The following is a 26981-nucleotide window of genomic DNA, read 5'->3' as shown; positions in this document are numbered from 1 at the left end:
TCTCGGCAGAGCCAGCCTGGGGGCTTGCCTGTGCCCGGCCCTCCCTCAGGGACAGACTGGGACTGCCTGACCCGGCAGCTCACTCAGCACCTCCTGAAGGAGGAGGAGGGGACCCCCCACCGTGCGTGTGATTCTCATCGCCGTGGTGCCTGCTCTCCAGCAGCTTAATTAGGCCGGTCTCAGTGCCTGCTTTGCTAGGGAGAGCCCGTGGGCAGCGGGTGAGCAGGCGAGCTCTTTGCTGCACGACGGGGCCTGCCCGCCTGAGCTCTGGGGTGGATGACCAGGGAGGGGCTGCAGAGGCCTCCTCCTCCCTTCCTCCCCTCCCCCAGCTGCTCCTGCCAGGAGGATGACCAGAGAGTTAGAAAGAGGCCGTCCTGACCAACCCCCCTCATCAGACTGAGGAGGAAACTGAGGCCCAGTTCACCTACTAGGAAGTAACTGAGCCAACACCCCAGGCCCGCCATGTGCAGGCCACTCCTTCTGGGGATGGGATAGTGGGGGAGCCCAAACAAGAAGTCAGGCTGGGAATAACCTCGTCATCTCCCTGGCAGATGGGGAGCTGCTGAGCTACTTTGGGAGCCAGGGTCTCAGGGGCAGTGGCACAGTGCCAAGGCAAGGCTCAGGCACGGAGGAGTGTGGGGATGGCTCCAAGAGGAGAAGGACCTTTTTTTTCAAAAAAATTATTTATTTATTTATTTTCAGTTTTAAACATTCTCTTCCATAAGATTTTGCGTTTTAAATTTTCTCCCTTCCTTCTCCTGCCCCCTCCCCAAGATGGTGTGTAATCTGATATAGGCTCTACTTATACATTCATATTAAGCATATTTTCACATTAGTCATTATGTATAGAAGAATTAGAACTAATGGGAGGAACATTATCCCATGACCTTGGGCAGGTCCCAGCCTCAGTCTCCCTTCTCTACAATGATGGGTCACAAGTGTAGAATCTGGCTAGGAATACTGGCACTTCTCACCATGAGGTGTCTGGCCCGATAAGCCCCAAGGTGCCTCTGACTCCATGGTCCAGGCCGCTTCCTGCACCGGGCCAGGCTGTGAGCAGAGCAGGGTTGGCCTGGCCCCCCGGCAGCTGGAATCAAGGAGGCCTCCAGAGGGTGGGCCAGGAACTCCAGAGAGGGGACCGAGTCCAACCCGCTGGGGGTGTAGCATCATTGCTGCTCTTCTGCAGCAGGGTCCACTCAGAATCCCTAATGGCCAAAGTTAGCATCTAGAGCTGGGCCCTATGAAGCAGGGTATCCCTGAGAGCACGGGCTGGGTGTGGGAAAGGGTGCAGCAGACAGGCAGAAGGTCATAGGAGTCTTTCCCACATTCATCTGGGGCTACTCTGTCCAAAAAGAAGAAATAAAACAACAGAGGAAAAGGAGAGCAGACAGTATGTTTCAATCTTCATTGAGACTCCATGGATGTTTCTCTGAATGTGGATGGCAGTTTCTATCATGAGTCTTTTGGAGATGTCTTAGATTCTTGCATTGCTGAGAAGGACTAAGTCTATCAAAGTCAATCATCGCACAGTGTTGTTACTGGATGCAATGTTCTCCTGGTTCTGCTCACTTCACTCAGCATCAGTTCATGTAAGTCTTTCCAGGCTTTTCTGAAGTCAGCCTGCTCATCATTTCTTATAGCACAATAGTATTCCATCACATTCATATACCACGGCTTGTTCAGCCATTCCCCAATTGATGGGCATACCCTCAGTTTCCAGTTCTTTGCCACCACAAAAAGAGCTGCTACAAATATTTTTGTCCATGTGGGTCGTTTTCCCATTTGTGTGATCTCTTTGGGATATAGCCCTAAAAGTGCTATTGCTGGGTCAAAGGGTATGCACATTTTTATAGTTCTTTAGGCATAGTTCCAAATTGCTCTCCAGAATGGTTGGATCATTTCACAACTCCACCAGCAATGTATTAGTGTTCCAATTTTCCCACATCTTCTCCAACATTTATCATTTTCTTGTTTTGTCATGTTAGCCAATCTGATAGGTGTGATGTCATGCCTCAGAGTCGTTTTGATTTGCATTTCTCTAGTCAATAGTGATTTAGAGCATTTTTTATATGATTATAGATAGCTTTAATTGAAAACTGCCTGTTCATATCCTTTGACCATTTATCAGTTGGGGAATGACTTGTATTCTTATAAATTCGACTCAGTTCTCTATATATTTTAGAAATGAGGCCCCTATCAGAGACACTGGTTGTAAAAATTGTTCCCCAGATTTCTGCTTTCCTTCTAGTCTTGGTTGCATTGGCTTTGTTTATACAAAAACTTTTCATTTTAATGTAATCAAAGTCATCCATTTTGCATTTCATAATGTTCTTTATCTCTTGTTTGGTCATAAATTCTTCCCTTCTCCATAGATCTGAGAAGTAAACTGACTATTCCTTGCTCTTCTAGTTTGCTTATAATATCAGCCTTTATATCTAAATCATGAACCCATTTGACTTTATTTTGGCGTATGGTGTGAGATTTTGGTCTATGCCCAGTTTCTGTCATACTATTTTCCAGTTTTCCCAGCAGTTTTTGTTAAATAGTGAGTTCTTATCCCAGTTGCTGAGGTCTTTGGCTTTATCAAACAGTAGATTACTATAGTCATTGACTGTTGTGTCTTGCATACCTAACCTATTCCACTGTTCCACCACCAAGTAGTTTTGATGATCGCTGCTTTATAATACAATTTAAGATCTGGTACAGCAAGGCCACCTTCCCTTGCATTTTTTTTTTGTGTGTTTTGTTTTTTGTTTTTGGTTTTAGGCAATTGGGGTTAAGTGACTTGCACAGGGTCGCACAGCTAGTGTGTGTTACGTCTGAGGCCAGATTTAAACTCAGGTCCTCCTGACTTCACTATCCACTGCGCCACTTAGCAGCCCCTTGCATTTCTTTTCATTAGTTTCTGAGAAGGGCCTTTCTTGGGGCCTAGATCAGGTCCCCTGACCTGTCCACTCTGCCGGGCTCCCACCTCCCTCTTGGGAGAGAAGGCAGTGGCCTTGTTCTGGCTAGCGAGTTAAAGATGTCTCAGGAGCAGAGGTCCAGACTCTTGGCAAATCAAGTCAGTCAGTAAGCATTTATTAAGCACCTACTGTGTGCCAAGTGTTGTGCTAAGCACTGGAGATACAGAGAAAGGCCGACAACAGTCCCTGCCCTCAGGGAGCTCACAGTCTAATGGGAATGTGCACAGAGCTCTGTACAAACAAGGGAACAGTCAACAGAAGGTCACCCTGGGATCAGGAGAGGTTAAGAGGGGCTTCCCATAGGAGGCGGCATCTTGGCAGGAACTGAAGGAAGCCAGGGTCTACCCTGGTCTCCATGGGGAGGAAGTAGCCCCCTGAGGTTCCTGCACACCAGCTCTGGCTCTGTCTCAGTCTGTCCCTTCTGATGCTGCTGACCCCAGGGGCTCTCCCTCCGGGGGCCTGCCCTCCCACCCCAGAACAGACCCAGCAGCAGGGGGACACTGAGGAGGGAGAGACCCTGGCTGGGTCATGAACACCGAGAGTTCACTACCCCTCCTTGTCCGGAGAGGCCGCCAGGCCATCCCAGCTCTGACCACGTCCCCTCTATGATATCCTGATGAAGGCTCGTCCATCAGCTGCTAGCCGCGCTCCAAGATCCCATCCGTATGTTTTTAAATTTGTGAATAAATGTTGCTTGAATGCCTACCCAGTCCTTCATCGTCCCCCAGACAGTGCGTGAGTGAGCACAGAAGTGGGGTTGTGTCTGTGCACCTCGAGCCTTACGTCTACCTTTGTGGATGGCGTGTCGGCCAGCCCGCGGCTCCCTCCCTGCTTGAGGCCACTCTGTATGGAAGGCATTGAGAGTGGGACAGGGGCTGGCGAGGACATTCCCCAACTGGTGTACTAGAAAGGATTCTGGACTTGGAGTCCAAGGACCTGGGTTTGAGTCCTGGCTCTGACTCCAGCTGTGTGACCCTTGTGGGCCTCAGGTGTGAACAAAGCACTTCTTGTCCTGGTTATTATCAGGGATGTTAATGAAGGTAATTGAAGAAGAGGGTTTCTCGTGGGTGCCTGAGACCCTGGCCCCAGCTACCCCAGGCCAGAGAGGGCTTGAAGCCTGAGGTCAGTGACATGCAAGAGAAGGAATTCTGGGTTTATCATCAAGAGACCTGGATTCCAATCCTAGTATCGCCATTTTCTCCATGTATAATCTCACTGGGCCTCAGTTTCCTTCTCTGTAAATCCAGGGTGGTAGATGAGATAACCCCAGGCCTGGGTGGTAAGGGAGGCCCAGAGGATAGTGACTGGTAGGCAGGAGGGTGTGGGACCCCCTTCTCCCTCAGGCCTGAAATGAGCCTTCCTCCCCACATGTCCCAGGCGGGGTGGGGTGGTGAGGCTGTGACTCAGCCAACCTAGGCATTTCTGCCATCTCTGGAAGAATCTTGGCAGTGGAATTGTTGGGAGGGGCCAGAATAGTGCCAGTTTTGTGGGGAGCCAGGCCCATGGGCTGTGTGCAGGGCTAGCTGGCAGCCCCCTGAAGCTGTGCAAATTTCTGAGGCTACTAGGATCCCAAAGTCGGGGTCTCTGAGCTGGGAACGCTCCCCCACTCTTCCCCCAGCAACCAGCCTGACCTGCTCGAAAGCATGACCTCCCCTCCCCACAACATCCCTGGCACGTGGCTGTGACCCCTCTGATTGAAGGGGGGTCAAGGGCCCTCCCTCCAGCACAGAACCACCTCCTTTCCCTCCTTTCCACATTGGAACTAAATGTGGAAGGGCCCTGAGGGCAGCCACAGCCAGACTGTAAGCCTGGAGTTGGGCTGTTCCTGGGCCCCCAGAGGCAGGATGGGCTTTCCAGGATCCAAATGGGGAAAGCAGACCCAGGCAGCCTGAGGCTCATGGAGGGGCATGATGGGGCTCTCCTTGCCCTCTGGAGCTCTGGGGAACTCCGGATGGGCTTTTGAATGGAGGAGTCAGAGGGAAGGGAACGTGCTGCTGGGTCCTGTTTGCTCAGATTTTTGGTCAGCTCCCCTTCCCTGAAACCCTAGAGTTAGCTGCAGAAGAGCAAGGCTAGGACCAAGCGCTGGGCAGCTGGAGAGGTAAGGGGGCTAGGGAAGGGGCTGAGTCTCCGTCCCTGCCCCTGCTCACGTGCTTTCACTTCCCTCCGAAGATGGAGGGAGCTGAAAGGATAAGCTTCCCTGAAGTTCCTAAGCCTTTGGGATCTTCCCAGACACAGACATGGGCCAAGAGTGCTAGGTCCAGGTGCCAGGGTGCTATCCTTCCCTGACGCCAAGGCCCTCTGGTCTTCTCATTGGTGCCTTTGTGGGCACAGGCTGTGAGTGTTGCTCATGTCCACAACACACAGGGGGCAGCAGGAGGGTTATTGTTTCCAATTCATAGATGAGGAAACCGAGAAAGACTCCCCCATAGGCTCCTGTGCCGCGGCTGCCCCCCAGGGGCCTACCCTGGGCCTCAGGGAACTGTGGAGGAGCCCAGCCCAGGCTCCCTGTGAGGACAGGATAGGGGGTGGAGGGTCCGGCCAAGCTTCCACCAGTTAATTCTTGACAAGGTGACGGGGGGTTCTCGGCTGCTGTTTTGCTAACTCTTTCATCAATGCCGGCGTTCAGCCACCGTTGGAATATCGACCCGTTGAATCTGTGTTCTCAGCTCCCGTAAGTGCTGATGCCGTCAGTCTGGAAGTCTTCCGTTCTCAGGGATATGTGGCTCCAGAGGAACTTTCCATGCATGGGGGCGGAGCATCTCAGGGACTCCCAGCCCATTCCCTGGCCCAGGAATCCTCTGGGCAGCCAGGAAGCTTGGCGTGGGCTCTGATCAGGCCCCGACCATTGTGTGTGCTGACTGCCCCCTGTATGTGCAGGGTCCTGTGTCGGACATTGGGGGAAAGGAAATACAGTTTAGAGAACTGACTTCCTGGGGTGCTCAGTGAGATGAGAGCACCTGGGGAAGGAGTTGGGGTGGGGTCTGATAGGAAACGGGTGCCTTGGTGTGGAGGTCAGGGCTTCCTGGAGGGGACGGTGTTGAACTGGGCTTTAAAGCAGAGGGAAGAGTTGTGCAGGTAAAGGGATGGGATGGGGGCCCCAGCCAGGTCACCTGGGACTGATGATTTATCGGGAGGGAGTAGAGGAGACGAGGCAGGGTCTCCTCATCTGTCAGAGGGCTAGGCTGAGGACAGGGAGGACTTTTTGTACCAGTCATTGAGGGTGGGCTAGAAGATAAACAAGAAACAACAGATGTAACAGAGAGAGGGCAAAGGAAAACAGGTTGACGTGAGGTTGGAGCCAGCTTGAGGGGCTCTGGGTGTCTATATTCAGTGGGAGAATGGAAGGGGAGACAGACCGGCCAGTAAGGGACACCCAGGTCTCTGAGATGGGGGTGGGGATTGTAGGCTGCCAGCCTGGCTAGCCCATGGACACCCGGCAGAGGTGTCTCCAGCCTTGGTAAAGCCAGTGATTCCCTGACCCTGGGCCCCCAGAGGCAGGATGGGCTTTCCAGGATCCAAATGGGGAAAGCAGACCCAGGCAGCCTGAGGCTCATGGAAGGGCATGATGGGGCTCTCCTTGCCCTCTGGAGCTCTAGGGAACTCCGGATGGACTTTTGGATGGAGGAGTCAGAGGGAAGGAAACGTGCTACTGGGTCCTGTTTGCTCAGATTTCTGGTCAGCTCCCCTTCCCTGAAACCCTAGCCCCACCATTGGTGGCAGCTTTCTCAGCCCTACCATGGAGCCAGGCTGGGGCTCTGTCCTCTCCCACAGACATAAGCTCTGTGACGGCAGGGGCCAGGTTCCCAGATCCAGGTCTCTGCATGCACTGGGCACCTCGCAGGGCTGGGTGCTCACAAATGCCTCTGTTCTTTGCCCCCACAGAGGATCAGCTGCCTCATGGCTTCCCCACCATTGACATGGGGCCCCAGCTGAAGGTGGTGGAGAAGGCCAGGACAGCCACCATGCTGTGTGCTGCTGGCGGCAACCCTGATCCTGAGATCTCCTGGTTCAAGGACTTCCTGCCTGTGGACCCAGCTGCTAGCAATGGCCGCATCAAACAGCTCCGCTCAGGTACGTGTGTCCCCAGGGCCATCTCCCCAGGTTCCCTGAGGGCTGCTCTGGGCAGTCTCTCTCACAAGCTCTTGTAGGTCATACGTGTGCATCCGTGGTGCCAGGCCCCTCCCCTGAGCAGATCCCTGGTGCCAGCCTCCCCCAGCAGCCTCACCTTACTCCTGGGTAGAAACCCACACCAGAAAGGACAGTGACAGGCTGGGTGGGGCCAACGAGTGTCTCTGTGCCCCCCGGCTGGAGGTGAGGTGCTGGGCCATCCTTTGGAAGGAGCCCAGGCCCCACTTAGTTCTAAAACCCAAAGCTGGCCTGGGACCTCAAGAGCTCCCCATACCACGCCAGGACCACGCCGTGTCCACGGGCAGGGGTCACGCTGCCTGGGTGCCATGGGCACTCACCGCAGGACTGGCTGGTGGTCCTGGAGTGGGCCACAGAGCCAGCCTTGTTTCATCTTTCTTGTTTATGAGAACACACATCGGGTGCTACCCTTCCCCCACCATCCTGGACCCAAGTGTCCCTTTCTTCTCTGAGCCCAGAGCCTCTGTCCCTGGGCTGAGTCTGTCTGCTCCCTTGTGATACTGTGGTCTCAGTGGAGGAAGTGAGGAAGAGGGTGACCTGCCACATCCATGCCCCACAGGCCCACAGGGTACGTTGGGCCAGAGGAAGCGTGGAGTAGCGTCAGAGCCTCCCCTCCACCCAGTGGCCAAGTCGGAGCCCTGTGGAGCGCTGCCCCCTGCAGCTTTGAGGAGTGAGGCAGCAGAACCATTGGACCACCCACCTGGGCCGAGAGAAGCGTTGCAGTTCCCTGGCTTTCCCCATGTGGCCAAGCCAGGAGCGGCCTAGGCAGCCCCTTCTGTAGCCCTGTGTGTCCTGGCCAGACCAGGGCAGGAGCAGCATCAGCCTCGAGTGATCAGAGGTCTTGGAACAAGTGTCCAGGATTGCCTCCACGCTCCCCCAGCCCATCAGGGGCTATGACTGCTGCCACTCTGGTACCCGAGAGGAAGAGAGACAAAGGGCTGCGGATCCTGGGGGCCAGCCTGGAGGAAGGGGACTCAGGAGGCCCCACCATCCTTGCTGCATAAGGGCTCCATCTCTTTTCCTGTCTCCACTATGTGTGCAGGGGCTTGAAGGCCCCCATGGCCGGCGTCTCTGGGCCCGGCTCCTCAGAGCAGGCCTCCCTATCCCAGAGGACATTCTCATCATTCTGGGAAGGGCTGAGGAGCGGCAGCTGTTGTCCGACCTTCCGGCAGCTCCATGTGGGCAGGCGCTGACCAGGACTGCAAGCCTCAGGGGCCCCCCTCGCTGGGGAGCGGGGCTCACTTGGTCCTCTCACCCTGCGAAGGGGGCTAGGTGGGGTACGTGCTTTCCCTCCTTCCGTGGAGGGTCGTGGAGGCAGACCAGGCCCCTGAGGCTGCCGGAGGGGGGAGGAGACCAGCTGGGACTACGCGCCAGCCACTGTCTGGGCCTCAGGGAAGGAATCTGCTCATTTAATTTAATTAAAACTCAACAAGATGGAGGCAGCTGTAATGCAGTTAATTAAGGCACCCGCGATAAAGCCTGTGGATGTGGAGGTGCGTGCACATCGCTTGGGTTTGTGTGTGCTGCCTGGCCAGGCCCCGCCGACCGCTGGAGAGACCGACCACCCTCTGTACTCACTCCGAGCCCCACGTGTGGTGTCCTGTGACGTCCCCAAGGGCTCACAGAACACCAGTGATGGGGAGCTCACACACTGACGAGGCAGCCCCCTCCCGCCCTGGGCCGGCTCTCATTCCTGCCGTCCCGCCCAAATTGGCCTCGTCGCCACCCCCATGCCCTGTTCTGCCCTCTGAGGCCAAGCAGATCACCCTTCAGACACTCGGCTACCCTGGGCCTTCTCTCCCTCAGCACTTCCCCCCTCCCATCCTCAGGGGCCTTCCCCAGCCCAGCCGCCCTCATTCAGGGCTGCTTCAGCCTTCCCAGTGGGCTCTGACTTTGGCTGTGGTCAGTGAGTCTGGGCCTGCTGATCTTTACACTGAGCCTCAGCTGGCTACAGAGTCTAGGCTGTCTTCCCTCTGGGTTCCCCGGCTGTCTTGGCCCAGGAGTAGCCAAGGGGAGCTGGAGGACGGCGGGGGCTCTTAGGCCCCAGATGGTCCATCTAGTCCAAGCTCACAGCTAGTATTCAGCAGACCCCAGGTTCACAACCAGGCCTTTGACTTTAGCTGCCCAGCTCTTTCCACTTTGCCACCCCCTCCAGTCTCTTGGTGCCTAGGGAGGGTTTCCAGGCCCGGGATTTGTGCAGCCATCCCAGTGGCAGGAGGACAGGAATGATGAGGCCCCAGTCAGGCCCTGTACCCCTAGGTCTTCGGTCCTACCTGGCCCCTGCCCCTTCCCACCCTGGGATCATCAGAGCCCAGGAAGCAAAGCAGAAGTGGCTGTGGCCGTTCACAGGAACCGAGGCCCAGAGAGTGCAAGGAATTTGCTCAAGGTCACAATGGGATCCAGCGGTCCAGCCAGAATTTGAACTCAGGCCTTCTCACTGCAAATGCGGGGTGCTCTTCACTGCGCCGCACTGCCTCTGCCACATGTCCAGAATTGTAGAATTTCAGAGTCGGAAGAGTCCTCTGAGGCATCTAGTCAGAACGAATCTGCCTTTGTGCAAAAGTGACCAGCCAGTCTTATGTTTGGGAACCTTCAACGATGGAGGGCAGCTCAGGCCACTGTGGGACACCTCGGACTGTCAGGAAGTCCTTCCTGCCATCCAGCCTGTGTTTGGAGACTTTCAACAACAGGGAGCTCACCACCTTCCAGGGCAGCCCAGGCCTCTGTAGAAAAATTTGCATTGTCGGGAAGTGCTGCCTTCCAGCCTGAAACAGTCTCTGATGCCCCCCTTCTCTCCAGTGGTTGGGCCCTTCTGTCCCCTGGGTGTCTCCTTTATAGGCTGTGTCTGTCTTTGCCCTGTTGCAGGGCAGGTGGCCACAGAGGACCCCAGGTCAGCCCCCATCGCTGGCATTGCCTCCGTGTTCCATGGGATCTTGTCTGCAGTCTCTGCAGCAGGTGCTTCTTCTTGGCGACTCCCCCTCCTGTACTGTAGACCTGGCCAGCCAGGGCTTACCTTGGCTTCTCAGGAGCTAGGACAGTGGCTGGGGGTGGGGAGTGGGAGGCCTGTTTGGAACTTTCTTAGGAGCCCCCTTTCACCTGGATCCTAAAAAGGGGCTGCAGGAGATGTGACCCCAAGAGAGCCCCGGGGCATGGATGGTAGGAGCATGCCCAGCAAGGTTCAGGGACCCGCCCTGGGCCACGGAGCCGTTAGTGGAAGAGCTGCAGCCCGAACCCCGTTCTTGCTTCCTTCTCCGTCCCAAACCCTCCCACCCCCGCCCCTTGGTTGTGTTTTATATAGCTCATTAAAAAGAAACCCTCAAGTCGATCTTTGAAGGAACTTAAACCAATACCTCATGTCAGTCACTCAGTCGCTGTGAATCTTCACCCATACATACCCCTCCAGGGAGCAAGGGAGCAGGGGACCAGCAAACTTGGGGCAGGGAGCCCCATCCCAGCCTCCCCTGGGGCTCTGAGCAGCACCTGCCTCCTTCTCCTCTCTCCCTCTCCCCCTTTCTCTCCCTCTGTCTCTCCCCACCCCCTTCTCTCTCTCTCTCTCTCTCTGTCTGCCGTGGGCACGTCTGTGATGTGGGAAGCTGCGGTGGGGTCAGCAGCGGTGAAAGGCTGAGTAGATCACAGTCAGTTCTGGTGGGAGGAAGGCTGGAGAGGGTAGTGCAAGGCTGAGGCCATCCTCCTCCCCGGCATCCTGTGCCCTCACCCCCCCCGCCCTTCCCACTATGGTGCCAGCCTTGCCCAGGCCACCTTTTGTCCGACTGCCTTTTTGAGGGGCCGGGGCTTGCTCCTGCCTCAGTGACCCTGGTTCCTCTCTGTACTAACGCTTCTCTCTGATCTTATTTGCATCCACATAACCTGGCCAGGGGGCTCACCGATCAGAGGTAAGAGTGCGGACTGTGGCCCCTGTGCCATGCCACGCCACGCCATGCCACGCCCCCCACGCCACGCCGCCTCGCCTGTGTGTCACTCCATTTACTGTCCACTTCATCCCCGGCGTCTGCTGCGGCCCCGGGTCTACACTCACTCACCCATTTGTGTTAACTTCTTCCTGCCGCCTAACTCCTGTGGACTCCCCCACTGCAAGTATGAATAGCCAAAGGGTCGGGGGGGTTCGGGTTAGACCAGCCAGGCCAGCGACGGAGGCAGAGGACTGGGCTGGCAGTTCGGTGAGCCAAGCCCGCAAAAGGGACCCTCGCAGGCTCCAAGGCTAGCCCATCCTGCAGCCCCCAGGGGAGGCAGCTGACACAGCGGTATTGCCCCATTCCCCAAAGAGGAGGCCAGGTAGGGAAAAGGAGCTGCCCAGGGTCCCATGGCTAGGAGAGTGATTGGCGGAGCCCTGATGACTGTCCTTAGTTCTAGCCTGGACAAGGTCGAGGGGGCTCAGTTAAGCCTTTCCCAGGACTTGCCCTTCCCTCTGTCCCCCAGGTGCAGACCTCCCACCCCTGTCAAGCTGACCCTGGCCTTAACAGGCTGCCTGGCCCCAGGCCTCTGCCCGCCCACCGCACTTGAGTGAACATCATTCTGTGGGGCTGGGTTTGTCTGCCGAGAGACGAGGAGTCCGGGGCCTGGCCTGTTGGGGGCTGGGCTCGTGACCCCCAGTAACTGGTGGCTGGAGCCGTCAGCCCCAGGTGGAATGTCCACACTTGTCATCCCAGCTCAGCTGTCCCCATCCCACTCCCCACCTGGAACACCACATTTCTGTCCCACAGTTCATTGTCCATGTCATGGGGAAGGAGGGAGGGATTGGTGTGTCTGTGCTGGCCTGCCCCTCCAGAGCCTCAGCAGCCCCTTTGCCCCTGCCTGTACTGGTCTGAGCCTCGACCTGCCCAGAGTGCCTGCTGGTACGGTAAGTCAGCTGTGGTGCCCAGCAGGAGGAGGGAAGGCTGCCGGCCCAGGGCCCGCAGGCTGAAGTGAGGACCGCAGTGTATTATGGTGTGTTTCGGGGGGGGATGGAGGCCTGGCGTGAGGAGCTGGGCCAGGACTGAAGGCAGCTGGGGAGGCAGATACAGAGTCCTCACAGCCCTGCTCCCTCAAGCACCAGCCCTTCGCCCCCAGGCCCTGGGCCCTTGGAGTGGGCTCCTGGGGTCCCTGCCTACTCTGGACCATCTCCCACAAACCTTTCTTTCAATCCTCATCTTGACCATGGGTCCCAGTTGTGTGCAGGGTGGCCTGGCTAACAGTGCGCGAGGGTCAGGATCCCAAAGATCTTGTCAGACCAGAGCCTGGGGCTGGATCCAATCAGCACAAGTGAGGTCGAGGTCCATGGAGAGTCTTGTATTTGGGTTCAGAAATTCTTGGCAGCGGAGGATGAGTTGAAGGAACTGGAGCAGGAAGAGGCGCCCTATGGGCTGGGAAGGGGGAAGGGAGAGCCCACAGGCAAGGAAGGAAGGAAGGAAACAAGCTTTTATTGAGACCTACTGTGTGCCAGGCACTCCGCTAAGCGCTTTGCAAATATTATCTCATTTGTTCCTCACAACAGCCTTGTGAGATAGGTACTATTATTATTTCTGTTTTACAGTTGGAGAAACTGAGGTTAAGTGACTTGCCCAGGGTCACACAGCTGGGGCGTATCTGAACTGGATTTTAATTCTGTGCACTGTGGTGCCCCCTAGTGGCCATTGCCCCCAACTTAAACTGCCCTGTCTGGGGTCTCTGAAGTCCACTGGGCTTATCTCAGGCCTCATCCTCTGCTCTGTGCTGTTGTTGATGCTGGCAATGCTGCTTCTACCTGGGGACACGGCCTCCTTAGTTCCATCTGGGCTCCTCCTTGGATTGCGAATCCTCATCACAAACCCTGTTGTAGGGGCACTCGAAGGTCTGGCTTCTGCTTTCCTCCTTTGGCATTCTCCTTAACCAAGAGCACCCCCATGGGGAGGTCTCCCCTAGTCTAGGGGTCCAGCCCTGACCTCTCTCCTGGAAACCCAGCCAATTGCCATGTTCCCCAACCCAAGCTAGTTCTTTTTCCTGTTCTGCTTCTCTCTGCCTCATTGTCCCCTTCAGGGTTTTTCTGGGTCCTCTGGCCCCTCTTCTATCCCAGTTTGTTACTGAATGGCTCCCTCGGCTTCACGCAGGCCATTCTTCCTGTCCTCTGGTCATGCCCTGATGATGTGACTTGTGCTCACACGTCTTCTGTTGTCTCCTGTTGCCAAGGGTGAAGTGCCTGGTCTTCTCCTATTTGCCTTTGTTCTGGCACCCTGTGCCTAAGGTGCCCTCCATCCCTGTCTGGTCTCCTTCCTGTCTTCCAAAGCCGGGACGCCTTCCTGGATTCCCGGGTCAGTGCCACGCTACTTTGGGGTAGTGTCTTGGAGTCTAAGTGCTCTTGTAATGGGAAGCTCCGGGGACACAAGGCAAACCAGGTGGTGCCCCAAGTGCCCCCTCTCCTAGGAGCTGTGCTTGGGGCCTCTCTGGGGAAGTCGGGTTCCCCACCCCACGGATATCCCAGGCCGGGGCTCTCTCTCCTTCCTCCCCCCTCCAGTCCCTGGACGTTCTTGTCACTTGTAAGCACTGTGAGGACACCAGCAACTTTGCCCAGCCAGGGAAAGAAACAGTCCTTTTCAGTCCAAACCAACCATACCTTTCAAGCGCCTTAATGCAGGGCCAGGGAGATGGCCTAGGAGCGCCTGTGGCAAAGTTAGCAGGGAGCCTGCCTGTAGGACTCCACAACCCCAGCCTCCTCTCTGAGATGGAGGTGGCCTGGGGGAGTGGGGCTGAATGGAAATCAGTGGCTTCTGGTCTGATAGAGACCTGAGAAGGAATCCTTGTGACAGCAGCCAGTCAGCCTTTGCTTGAAACTACCCCAGGCTGGGGGCAGCTCACCACCTCCAGAGGCAATCTGTCCCACCCAGGGAGGACATTCTGGCCTCCATCCAGCCTTCCCTCCTTGCTCCTGGCATCCCTTGTGTCAGTCAGCAGACATGTAGTCAGTGTTTACCGTGGTCCAGGTACTAAGAAGGAAGGACGCCATCCCTGCCCTCAAGAAGCTCCCAGTCGAATGGGCAAGACCACACACCAACAAGCCTGTCCTGTGTTTAGTGAAAGTCCCAGCAGGCTTTGGTGGGGAGGAGCCGGGGCGGAATGCTCAGAAGGGCTGTCTGTCCTCTGGCAGTCCATCCCCCAGCTCCATTTCCATTTGGATTGAACATTTTCAGTAGGTGGATGAGGATGCCATCCCTGGATCCCCATCTCCTCTCCACCTGCCCCACTTCTCTCTTCCCCCTCATGGTCCCAGAACTGGTGACAGCAGTGAAGATGACGTTGGGGCAGGATGGGGGAGGGGGCAGCAAGGGAAGCGGTTCTGGAGGATGAAGATGAAGAAACAACTGGTCAGGCCCTGCAAGAACAGACCCAGCACTTGGAGAGGCTTAGACGCAGAGGTGGGTGCGAGGACCCCGGCTGCCTCTGCCTTCCTAGCACCCATGGGTTCATATGAGGAGAGATGATTTTGTAGGAAGGCATCCTCAAGAATGACTGAGCAAACTGTTATATGTGACTGTGATGGAATACGATTGTGTCGTAAGAAATGACGAGCAGGATGCTCTCAAAAACCTGAAACGACTTACATGAACTGATGCAAAGTGAAGTGAGCAGAACCAGGAGAATGTTGTACACAGTAACAGCAACATTGTGTGATGATCTACTGTGAATAACTTAGCTGTTCTCAGCAATGCCAGGATCCAAGACGATTCTGAAGGACTTCTGGTAGAAGGTGTTGTCTGTTTTCAGAGAAAGAATTGGTGGAGCCTGAATGCAGATCGAAGCAGACTTTTGTAACTTTCTTTATTTTGCTTGTTTGTTTTTTTTTTTAGTTCAGTCTGTGTTTTCTTTTACAATATGACTAACATGGAAATATGTTTTGCATGACTATGCATGTACAACCTATATCAGATTGCCTTCTCAGTGAGGGGGTGGGGAAGGAGAGAGAATTGGAAACTCAATTTTAAAAGCAAATTTTGAAAATTGTTTTTATGTGCAATTGGGGGAAAATAAAATACTAATTTTTTTTTTAAAAAAAAAAGGAAGGCATCCCCGAGGCAGGCAGGGTGACCTGGACCAGAGCAGGGCTGAGGTTTCTGGACAACTGATACTGACAAACCTAGAACCAGGACGGGTTCTAGGTCTGAAGAGCTTTGAAGGGAAAACAAAGCAAGGCGAGCCCCAGCTGGGGTCGAAATGTAGGAAGCAGGTCTCCCGTCAGGCCTAGAGGATCACAAGAGGAAGGTCTCTTCCCGAGCCAGCAGGAATCCCTGTGGCCTCAACATCTGCGCACCAAGAGTCTCCCCTGGGCAGGAGGAAGCCATCGATGGAGGAGGCAGAAGCACTGGGCTTTGTCCCCCCAGGCTGTCACAGTGTGGAGGGTGCCAAGGACTCTGATAAAGCTTCTACAGGATATCGACTGCTGAGTGGGGAACTGCATTGACACCAGGAATCCCCACCCCGCCCCTGTCCCCTGGCAGCAGCCGCAGCCCAGGAACTGCAGGGGGAGGTTATGGCTAGGCAGGTTGACGTCCTTACCATCAGCTGTCCTGGAGGGGTGCGGACTTCCCTGGGACATGGTAGCTGCATGTGCTGGGGGTCTCCAAGCAGAGGCATCGTTGTTGAGGCGGGGGTGCTGATGTGGCCCCTGCCGTTCTGGAATATCTCTGCTCTTCTTCATCCTCATCTCTGCTTCCTCTTCCCTCTCATCCTCCCCCCTGCTTCTCCAGGCTAGCTGGCCTGCCTCGGTCCTCCCTGTGGCTCCCTGACACTTGGGCTTCTGTCCCAAGGGAGCTGGCCAGGCCCGACTGCCTCTCACAGCCCTTTTCCTCCCCCTGAGGTAAGCGGCAGGTCGCCGGCCTGGGGAGTTCCTCGTTGCCTCTGGGGGCCCGGGGTTCAAGGGGAAGGAGCAGCCAAGTGCTGTGCCTTGGAGGTAGGGGGTGGAGGTGGCAGGAGCTGCCTTCTTTCTTTTCCTGGGCATCTGTGGGCTCCCCCTCCCCCCAACTGCAGAGCCCCAGAGCCAGACCATCATGTCATCTTTATTGCATGAGAGCAGTGATCGAGTTCATTTCTCCCCCTCCCTAGCTCTGCCCTGCCCTTCCCAGGAGACCCAGATTCAAACTAGAGCCTCCATTTGGCCTCCTGAATTATGTAGGGGGTCATGGTCGAAGCCCATTAGTCGCTGCTGAGGTCGAAGAGGACGGGTGCTGGGGGAGCAGGGGCCTAGGAGAGTGAACAAAGCCTGGCCCTCCCAGGCCCCCTGTTCCCTCCTCTCTCCTCTCCCTGAGGGGCAGGGGTGCAGCGGGGGCCCCAGGCCACTCATCTCCTCTGGTGGTCCTCAGCCCAGCCCACTGCCCTTGTCTCCGTGGGGTTGGTCCTGCCAGCCCCTGCGCTCTTCCCGGGGGGCTCGGGATGCATGCTGGCCCTTAGTCAGCAGTAGCACCCAGATCCTGAGGTTGGACCTGAGGCTCAGGGACAGGAAGGGACTGCCCAGGGTCACACAACTAGTTAGGATCAGAGGTAGGATTTGAAGCCCGCTAATGCAGGGCAGTGACTCCTCTCTCCAGCCCCGCCGTCTCAGAGGAGCTTGGAAGTCGCTCGGTTTGCCTCCCCGCCAGGTTGGGCAGCCGTCAGGATCCAGGGGCCGCCCAGGCCTAGGCTCCATGGATGGTGTGTAGTGACCTCAGGGGTAGGCTACACCTGCTCCACTCCTGCGATGCTCCCAGCCCTGCCCAGGTGATTCTCACACCCTGCCCTGTCTTTTCTCTGAACACAGGAGCTCTGCAGATCGAAAACAGCGAGGAGTCAGACCAGGGCAAGTACGAGTGTGTGGCGACCAACTCTGCAGGCACACGCTATTCAGCCCCCGCGAATCTCTATGTGCGAGGTAAGGAGCCTAGGCGGGCCCTGGCGGAGGACTCTGATGGCCTGCCGTGATTCCCCCTCCTCTGATGCAGCTGTGCCCTCTGGGCTGGAGAGGTGGTGCCGTGGCCTCAAGCCCCCATCTCTTGGTCATTCCTTGTCCCTCACACGTGTGTTTCTGCCCCTCGGGGCTCGGGTGCGTGAGTGTGGCCTGGATGGGCCTCGGGGTGGGCAGGATCATCCCCTGCTCAAGGCTGGGGCACTTGGGAGCTGCCTTCTGTGCAGTCAGCGTGGGCAGGATTCAAGGCAAGGATACTCCCCGGAGTGTGATCTGAAGTGGGACCCAGGTCCAAGTGGCCCAGTGCTCGGGTCTCCTTACCACACCCTGCTTTGTGGCCACTCCCCAGGCCTCCCCTGGGTGGTGCACCCATCAGTCCCTACTCCCCAAAGTGTTCTCTGCCTGGGAAGATACTTAACTCCTGCTTCCAGACCAAGCTCAGTCAACAAACGTTTAGTAAGCAGGTCCCCCAGGACTGTGTTCAGAAACGATGACAAACACAAGTACCTGCCACGGGCGAGATGGTCTCTCTGCCCAGGGCCCCCGTGTCGAGGGCCAGCGGTCTGCTTGGTGTCTCAGCCACAGCCTGCCCCAGATAGCTCACCATCCTGGTCACTGACCGGTGACCACCATCCTGGTCTCCTCAATCTCTCTCACCCTGCAGCCTCTCTCAAATACACTCCCTTCTCTTCTCTGACGCTGCCACCCCCTGCAGACCCTCCTCACCTGGGCCATTGCACGAGCTGCCTGCAGGCCAGCCTCCACTCAGCCCCCAAAGGAATTTTTGAAAAGCTCGGGTCCAGCCTTGTTACCCCACACTCAATAAAGTCCAGGGGCTTCCTGTCACCTCCAGGAGCAAATCTGGGATGCTCATCTTGGCATTCAGAGTCCTCCCATTGAACTGTGTTGTGGAGAGTATCACGTCTCCCATTGGAGTCAGAGCTCCCTGCGGGCAGGGCCTGTGCCTGCCTTAGCAGCGCCTCCAGCACCAGCATCTGCTTGAGGGTCGCCTCATTCCTCTTGTGACTCACCTTGGACCGATAGTCATGCGTCTCTCTGCTGTGGCTTCTGCTACAGAGATGTCTTGGCAGGTGGGCTGGGAGTGGCTCGCCTCTCCCCCGTCCCTGCCCCCTCGCCGCTCAGCGGAGTAGGGACAAAGGGGCTCGGGCGCTGTGCTGTGGTCAGAGGATGAGTGGCAGTACCAGGCCACTCCAGTCACAGGAAGGAAGCTATGAAAGGGACAAGGTCTGCCCCCCTCCCACCAGAGGGGCACCTTTCCCAGCATCCCAGAGTGCTTCCTTCCTACCTGTGCCTGCCGTGTCCCCAACAAGTGGGCATCCAGTCTCTGCTTGAACACCTGCAAGGATGAGGAACTCACCACTTACTAGCCCACTGCACTCTGCCTCTCAGCTCTTCATCTGTCTTGTTCCTCCCCATCCTTGGAGAGTTTCACTTCGTCTTTCTCCTCGAAGGGGCCCAACCTGGGCGTGTGTGCCTGTCAGCCATGCTTGCCTGGGGACGGAGCTCACCTTGGAGCTGCATCTTAGAGCGGCATGGGAGTCTTCATCATGCCCCCCCTTGCATACTGAGTAAAGTCCAGGCTCATGAGCCTGGCATTCAAGGCCCTCTGTAATCATCTGCCTCCAGGTCATGCCAGGCCACTTCCCCAGGGGTAACTTGTCCTAGCTTTGGGGTCTCAGAGACATGACTCACACTGTTGTGTCTCTGTGGCTGCCAGCTGCAATCCTCCCCTCCCCTGCAAAGCCCAGAATCACGGGGTCTCAAGAGTGAGAGACCAAGGCCAAATCAGAATCTCAGGAGTCAAGATTTTATTAGCATCCAGTGCAACCTGCGTCTGAAAGGAATGTCCACTGTAGCATCCCACCAGTCTCTGTGTGAAGGCCTCTAGCAGTGGGGAGCTCACTACCTGCGAGGCAGCCCCAGCCCACTCTCGCTCCTGGTTCTGCCCTCTGGGGCCAAGCAGACCACAGTGAGTCCCTCTGCCATAGGATAGTCCTTTATGTACTTGAAGACATGGCGCCCGAAATTGCTTCCTTCATCTGCTTCTCCCAAGATGCAGACTCCAGGCTCTCTTCCTGCCTGGCTGCCTTCCTTAGGACACTCTCCCACTTGAAGATCCGTGTCCTTGCTCATGAACCTTGGCACCCAGAGCCACTCAGATAAGCTTTTTCGGCTGCCTCATCAGTCACACTGTTGACTGACTGAGTTTGCGGCCCACTGGAGCCTCCTGATCTTTGTCAGACAAGCTGGTGTCTAACCCCTACCCTGTGCTTAGGAGGTTGCTTTTTTGTCTTCGTCCCTGGTGAATTTGATCTTCGAGTCAGCCCGTCTCCGCAGTCTGTCAGGAGCCTTTTGGATGCTGACTTAGCGTCTTGTGTGTTTGCCATCCCTCCCGCCTTGTGCCCTCTGCAAAGCCACTCTGGTCATCTGGGGAGGCTCTTTTCCACCCCTTTTTTCTCCCAGGCCTTTGTCCCTCCTTGGCCTCCTCACCACTTTCTCCCTGGTCTCATCCTCCTTGACTTTGTGCTGTGTGCAGGAGATGTGGGGTCAGCATTTGTCGGGGTGGGTTGAGGTGAGTCTGGCTCAGTGGAGCCCCCAAAGCCCGCCTTCCTTTAGCTATTCTGCTCAAACCTTGTTCCTCGATGGGTAGATTGCTGAGTTAGGGTCCAGGACTTCTGGGGGAGCCACCCCGTTGCCCCCTAGTCCTTGCCTGCTTTCTTTGTAGAAGAGGCTTTCCAGGCATGGGGCTTGCCCGTCTCAGACCTGCTTGTCACCCCGGGGCTGGACTGTGGCAGAAGTGGGTCTCAGGGCTCAGGCATCAGGTTACTGGGCACAGGCAGACAAGGATTGGAGGAGGAGGGGGCTGAGCCTGACAAATGCCAAGCCCAGGAAAAGGAGGAGATGGCCTCTGAAGAAAGGCTTTCCGAAGGGAGCTGGGGCTCTGAAGAGCGTGACTGGAAGGAGGCCTTGGGGAATGGCCCTAGCACAGGCCTGGAGTTGGGAGACAGAGCAGAGGGGCCAACAAGGAGGCCCTCCAGCCCTCTGGGTCCCTCCTTCCCAGGCTTACACTCAGCAGTGCTGGCAGTTGGCTTATGGTCTGGATGACGGTGCAGGGACCTTGGCCTTGATTTTACCTGCTGGCCTCCTGCCGCCATGCAAGGTCTCCCCTATTTCTCTGGGCCCTCGGCCCTGCTGTGGGATCAGAGCCCTGGGACACAGACGGGTAGGGTCTGTGGTGCCCTTTCCTGAATCCTACTCACCCGCCCTGGGGCCTTCCTGGTAGTTGGGCTGCTCTCTCTGACTCAAGTCAGCGTGTTCAGGCTTAGAGGCCTCCGGGGCCAGCCCTCTCCACCATCCCCTGGCCCCGAGTCAGACTTCACCTCCAGACGGGGCCTGCCTAGGTCTGCCCATTCCTGTCTCCCCCGTGCCTGCAGCCGCCTCCCTGACGCCCTCCCTCCCCTTGGGCAGGCCTAACTGGGATCTGGTTACAGCGGGGGTGAGGTCACTGCCCCCGAAGCCCTCAGGGCCCACGTCGAGCATGATGACCTCTCTCTTTTTCTCCTGCACAGGCATGGAGGGAGGGGGCTGGGCCTGAGCTGTCCACACTCCCCTCCTGGGGATGGTGGTGGGGAGTTAGGCATCATCACCAGGCTTGGGCCCCACAGGCTCGGAGGGAGGCAGGCCAGGGTCCCTGGGGACTCTTCTTCAGTGCTTGTTCTCAGGTACAGAGGAATGGGGGGACAGCCTCAGGGTCCAGCCCTTCCACTTGGAGGGAAGGCCCATTAGGAAGGGCCCCCTCCTCCCTCCCTCCCTCCTCATTGCTGCCACTCTGGTCATGCTCACACGGGTGCCCCCCTTCCCAGCTCCTGCCGCGAGTGTCCACCTCGTTCTCCATGAGTCTCCAGTCTGTGTGTGAGAGGCGCGGGCCAGCCGTGTGTGCGTGTGCGTGAGCCCGTGGGGGCGGGGGTGGGGCAGAAGGACGTCTCGTCTGTCTCGTCTCGTGGTGTGTGGACAGCTGAAGCTTGGTCTGTTTTTACTCTCTCTGTGTTTCTCCTTGTCTTTTTTTATTCCCTCTTCATCCTCATCGCACTCTGCCATCAACCCAAACTCTCATCTCTCAGATCAGCGAGAAGGTTGGTCTCTTTCACTTCTTATCTCTCCATCGACAGCCCCGCAGGTCAGATGGGACTTGGCTGCAGGGACAGGGGAGCCGGGCTGGCCTGGCTCTTGGGGCTGTGCTCCTTCTGGCCGGCCCCTGAGCTGCCCCCAGGCCCACCTGCCCACCACCTGCCTGAATTCTGCCTGTTGGCCTGGGGCTGAGGATCAGCTAGGCCGGCTGGGCCAGGCTCATTGGGAGGGCTGGTGGGGGCCGTCAGTTCCTCACCTGCCCCCCCACACCCTGCATGTTGCTGTTGCCTGAAGGCCCTCCCATCCTGCACCTCCTCTGCCTACGCATGCCCATATGTGTAGGTGCATACATGTTCACTCATGCGTGACATCTGCATGCACCTGGATAAGGGCTGGGTACTGTGCATGCTCTGGGCTGGGCCTCATAAGGTCAACTTCTTGTTAAAATACCAAGCCAGCTCTGGCTCTGGACATAGCTTGCTGGGCTGGCTCTGCCCGCTGGCCCCTGCCCCCATCGTTGAAGCCAGGGCCCAGGGAGAAGCAGCAGCCCTCTGCAGTTAGCCACCTACCCAGCAGACCCTCAGGGCTACTCTTCTAAGTGCACACACCCCTGGGAAGCTGGCTTCTTCCTGTCCCTGAGAACTCGGCCATAGGGCACCCTAGGGACCTGGTCTCTTCATCTTGGGGTCAAGCTCCCGGTCTTTTCCTCCAAGCCCCATCTGTTCCTCTTGGACTCTGGAAGGCACTTTCCCTTGGGCCTTGGGCTAGGTGGTTTTTCTCACTGTTCTCTGGGGATTGAGTTGCTGAAGCTTGATGGAGCCTGTCCAGGAAAGGGAGAGGGGGAGAGAGCTACGCGCTCAGCTCAGATTTCAGGATGAGAGCCTCTGGCCAGCCCTTCCTGGGCCCTGGGGCTGTTCACTTACTCTGTTTTGCTGACTGGGCTTAGAGAGTTCAGAAAGCGCTCATCAGCAGGGAGGCAGGAGCTCTGGGCCTGGCCTCACCCCCAGACAGCCTCAGAAGCTGCTGGAGACAACGTGTAAATACTCAGTGGGCGGCAGAGCTGAGTTTCTAAATACTGGGGGGCTGCCTTGGGTTTGTTTGGCCCCGGTAATTATATCTTACGTCTCCCGGCTTTGCTCAGCCCAGGAGTTTAATTAGCTTGCCAGTGGTGACAGCCTCTACAAGGTTATTTATCAGAGGTATTTTGTCCTGGGGCAGCAGATCCCTCCCCTCCCCCAGCCTTAATGTTGTGGTATTTTCATCACAGAAATTTCGGAGAGTGAATGCAAATTGCCAGCAGGGCGGACTACCCCTACCCCTCTCCATTAGCCTGTCACTCTGTGAATGCTGATGTCTCCCCAGCCCCCCTCCCCTTTATAGGGGGTTGTCAGCACAGAAATTAGACTTTAGAAGTTACAGTTGAAATCTGATCCCAAAACGGCAAGGCCCTATTTGGGAAATTGTCTGAGGCCTCAGCAGCGCACATGAGAAGTGTCGGGAGTAGAGAAGTCTGGGGGAACCTTGGCTTTCCCAGGCCAGGTGCCCTCTTCCCTCCCCTCTTCTAGGCCCTGGCTAGGGAGCGATTGCTTTAGTGGCCAGGCCACTGTGGAAGCAAGGAAGGTGAAAGGCCTTTGGCAGCCTGGCCTAGGCTCTGACCGCCACTGAGCCTGGACCACGGCCCGGACCCAGCAGCCTGATAACAGCCCCTGACGGGAAGCAGGCACAGAGACAGAGGAGTGCAGGAAGGCACCATGAGAATACGGTCACCTCCTCTGCCTCCCCTGGAGCCCAGAGCAGGGCCAGACCTGGAGAGTCCTAGGTTTCCAGATGGGATTTGGCCCATGGGGGTGGCAGGAGAGAACCAGAGAAGCTCAATGGGGCCTGAGCCCAGGGGAAGGGGGTGGAGGCCATCTGGAGGAGGGGATCAGTGAAACTGAAGATCCTGAAGGCCAGACTCCCTTGGGGGCTATCAGTTAGCCCTGCTGGACAGCCCAGCCAAGCCTAGTGGGGAGTAACCCTCCCAGCAGAAAAAGCAGAGCCAGCCTTATAGATTGGGGGTACCCCAGAACAAAGGATGGACTCAGCACCAGAGCTGTGGGGAGAGGGAATCAGGGAGACAGACTGAGGCTTAGGGTCAGAAAAGCCTCATACTCATTTCCCAGTGTGAAAGGGGCTGCCACAGCCGTCAGGGGCGTCCTCATTCTGGGCCTGGGGATAGGGTTTGTGGCGGCCCTGTTCCTATGTCCCTGCCCTTGGTGACCTCTACTGGGGGCTAAGCATTGGGAGGCACTCCAAGGTCAAACTGATCCTCAGCCTGGTCATGACCTTGGCTTCCGGAAAGATTGTCTTCATCCTGGCAGCAAACATTATAGGTTTAGAGGGGGAACATGGAGAGAATCAGGTCAGACAGGCATGGGCCCTGACAGCAGGGGAGAACAAAGGGATTCGAACCCAGGCCTCCTTGCCTCTGAGCCCCCAACCAACTGGTCAGGATCATCATGCATTGAGGAGGCCCTTCCATGCCAGCCCTGTGCTGGCTTCTGGAGTTACAGAGACAGGAAACCGTTCTCTCCGTTGCAGGTTCCTCTCAGCCCAGGTGAACATTGCAAAGGAAAGGGTAGTTCAGGATCCCAGCAGAGCTGCAGGGGACCCAGGAGGGCCCTGTCCCCACTGAGAATTCCCAGTTTCCAGAGCTGGCAAGGCTGTTAGAAACACCTAGTCCTGGGGTGGCTAGGTGGCGCAGAGGATAGAGCACCGGCCCTGAAGTCAAGAGGACCTGAGTTCAAATCTGGCCTCAGACACATAATACTTTCTAGCTATTTGACTCTGGGCAAGTCACTTAACCCCAATTGCCTCACTTTAAAAAAAAATTAATAGTGAAACACCCAGTCCAACCCATATAGAGCAAGGTCTCCCTGTCTGGCATTTTGGACACGTGGTTGTCCAGTTCTGCTGGCAGACCTCTCAGGTCCAGAAGTTTACTGACTGCCTCCGTGGGGACAGCTCTGAGGGCTGAGGAATCAAGGGAAAGGCATTCCGGGCCTGGGGACCAGTCTGAGGCATGGAGTGGAAAGAGACTTGGCTCATAGGACCATAGAGAACCAGGTGTCAGTACATCAGACTGGGGCACCCAGATGTAGGGCTGCCAAGCCAGGTCTACCAAGAGAGAGAGGAGAGACATGGGCAGGTCTGTGCACACGGCCTTGAGGAGGCAGGTATGAGTGCACCATCCAAGAAGGAGTCCACCGGGATGGACAGGCGTGGTCTGGGCCCAGACAGGGTACACACAGAACAAGGCTGCAGAGTGGCAAACAAACCTGTGAACTGCCTCTGCCTCCCAACTAGGACTTGACATGGGCTCTAGGCCAAGCTGGGCACCATATTCTGGGCTCTGGGCCAAGCTAGGCACCATATGCTGGGTTCTAAGATGAATTGGGCTCTGGGCTAGGCCAGACTGGTCATAAACTGTCCTCAAGGAGTCCTGGGGGCTAGAAGAGAAGGAAGAAAGGCCGTTCAACTATAGTGGAGAAGGAATGGACTCCATGAGCCTATCTTTCTAGTCTTGTACTCTAGTGTTAAGCCAGACTGACCAGCTAGCTGCTCCTCATAGATGAAATGCCAGGCTGTCTCTGCCTAGTAGTATCTTTGACTTCCTTTAGGGTCCTTTTCAGAGCCTCTCTTGACTCCAGAAGCCAGCACAGGGCTGGCACGGAGGGGCCTCCTCAATGCATGATGATCCTGACCAGCTGGTTCGGGGCTCAGAGGCGAGGAGGCCTGGGTTCAAATCCCTTTGTTCTCCCCTGCTGTCAGGGCCCATGCCTGTCTGACCTGGTTCTCTCCATGTTCCTCCTCTAAACCTATAGTGTTTGCTGCCAGGATGAAGACAATCTTTCTGGAAGCCAAGGTCGTGGCCAGGCTGGGGATCAGTTGACCTTGGACTACCATCCTCCAGTACCCTCCTCCCCAGTCATTAGCACTGTCATCTAGTAATTAGCACTTCCTTTAGATAGATTTTGTATTTATTTAAATGTATAAGTATCCTTCCCCCCCATCCTGTCTCCCATCATCCTATAGAACATATAAGCTTCTTGAGGACAAGGGTCTTACTGATGTAAATCATGTATACAGCAGATGCTTAACAAACACTTGGGTTGAAAGGCATAAGCTGGGAGAAGGCCAGTATGGTATCCACACTAGTGAGGGAGGTGCTGTGGGCTGAGGCCTCCAGGCCTCAGGTCTCCGTCTCGATCAGGAAGGGAATTGGTTTGGATGCTGTAGGAGGTAGGGCCTGACCCGTTTCCGTTCCCAGGGCCAGGAGGCCCTGGAATTTGGGACCCAGGGCAGGGAGGGGCAGCCCTTCATTGTAGCTCTGAGAGTTCCCTCTGCATGCCTGCTTGTGTGCCTGTGCATGGCTTCTTCCAGACCAGGCTAAGTGTGGCGCTGTGATCCTGTCTCCTGCCTGCCAGTCCACTTGCTCAGCCATTGTCAAGGCCGTGCCTGTTGGCTACTCCCTGTCCTGCCAGTCTGGCCTAGACCTTCTGCATGCCGAGGGTGCGGCATGTGTCGTACTGGCTTTGGAGGCAGGGAGGGGGGAATGTTAGGGTCATGTCCCTGGGCCGAGCACCTCAGGACACCTTTGATCCAAGAAATCTTTTCCTGATTTTGAGCCTAAGCCCTGCTCCCTGAGAGGCTCAGGGTGTGCCCCCCATGCCTGGAACCACCCCTTCATCACGTTAAACCCATCGTCATGCCCATTGAGCCCGCCCTCTCCCGTGGACATATGGCTCCCATCACTTCCTGCAGCCTGTGGGCTGGACTCATGCAGGGTCCCCACCCAGGGTACCCCAAGATCCATTCAGCCCTGCCCTCCCCTTCCCCTCCCTCCCTTCCCACTGCATATCCTCTTGACCCACACCCCTGGTCAGGGTATTGGACCCCTGGAGCTGCAGGTATCCTCCGTCTGGCCAGTCGCCTGGTTCATTTGAATGAGGCTACAGAATTGTCCCTGTGCAGGGCTTCTCTCTTGCCCTAGGGAGGCAGTTGGCACAGATCCTGGCTCTGTTCCTTACCAGCTGTGGGACTCAGTGGGATCTTCAGATCTTGGGGTCTTTCTCTCCTGACTCCAAATCCCTGGGTGGGTCCTGCAGGACATGGAGGTCCATTGACCCCACCACTCCAAATGAGGGACCCCTTCCTAACCTCTAAGCACAAGAACTGAGGAGGACCCTCCAGGCCTGGTCCCAAGGAGGAGATGACTTGGAATGGGCCGGGAGGCTTAGGCTGCCTTGGGAGCACAGGTTGGCCCACAGCTGCTGGGGCAATGAGGGGCATTCAGGGGGAAAGAGGGGCAGCCTGGGTGTGGCCTTTCCCAGCCTGGCCCACAAGTCTTTTGGGCCCCTCTCTTCCTGCAGTGCGCCGGGTGGCTCCCCGTTTCTCCATCCCCCCAAGTAACCATGAGGTGATGCCCGGGGGCAGCGTGAACCTAACCTGTGTAGCAGTGGGTGCACCCATGCCCTATGTCAAGTGGATGGCTGGAGCTGAGGAGCTCACCCGGGAAGATGAGATGCCTGTCGGCCGGAATGTTCTGGAACTCACCAACATCGTTCAGTCGGCCAACTACACTTGTGTGGCTATCTCCTCCCTGGGTCTGATTGAAGCCACTGCCCAGATCACTGTCAAAGGTCAGCCGGGCTGGGCCAGGGGGCAGTGGGACAGAATGGGATGGGGCGAGAAGGGGAGGGAGATTAGGGCCTACCTTTCCTCTCCTTGGACGTGTGTGTGTGTGTGTGTGTGTGTGTGTGTGTGTGTGTGTGTGTGTG

At 56.7% G+C, this 26981-nt stretch overlaps 1 protein-coding gene across 5 annotated transcripts in view; it reads left to right on the top strand.

The window, feature by feature from the left end:
* Window positions 1–26981, top strand: part of PTPRF (protein tyrosine phosphatase, receptor type F) — a 102014-nt gene that overhangs the window by 34016 nt on the left and 41017 nt on the right. For all 5 annotated transcript variants that reach the window (XM_027838100.1, XM_027838101.1, XM_027838099.1 and 2 more), the window contains exons 6-8: window positions 6846–7034; window positions 16870–16980; window positions 26574–26843. In XM_027838100.1, the coding sequence (XP_027693901.1) occupies window positions 6846–7034; window positions 16870–16980; window positions 26574–26843 (570 nt within the window). The remainder of the gene's footprint in view (window positions 1–6845; window positions 7035–16869; window positions 16981–26573; window positions 26844–26981) is intronic.

Source organism: Vombatus ursinus, unplaced genomic scaffold (assembly GCF_900497805.2).
Source record: "Vombatus ursinus unplaced genomic scaffold, bare-nosed wombat genome assembly UNPS02014825.1, whole genome shotgun sequence".
Taxonomy (NCBI): domain Eukaryota; kingdom Metazoa; phylum Chordata; class Mammalia; order Diprotodontia; family Vombatidae; genus Vombatus; species Vombatus ursinus.
The sequence above is the reverse complement of the archived record's forward strand: the minus strand, read 5'-3'. Positions and strand labels throughout refer to the sequence as shown.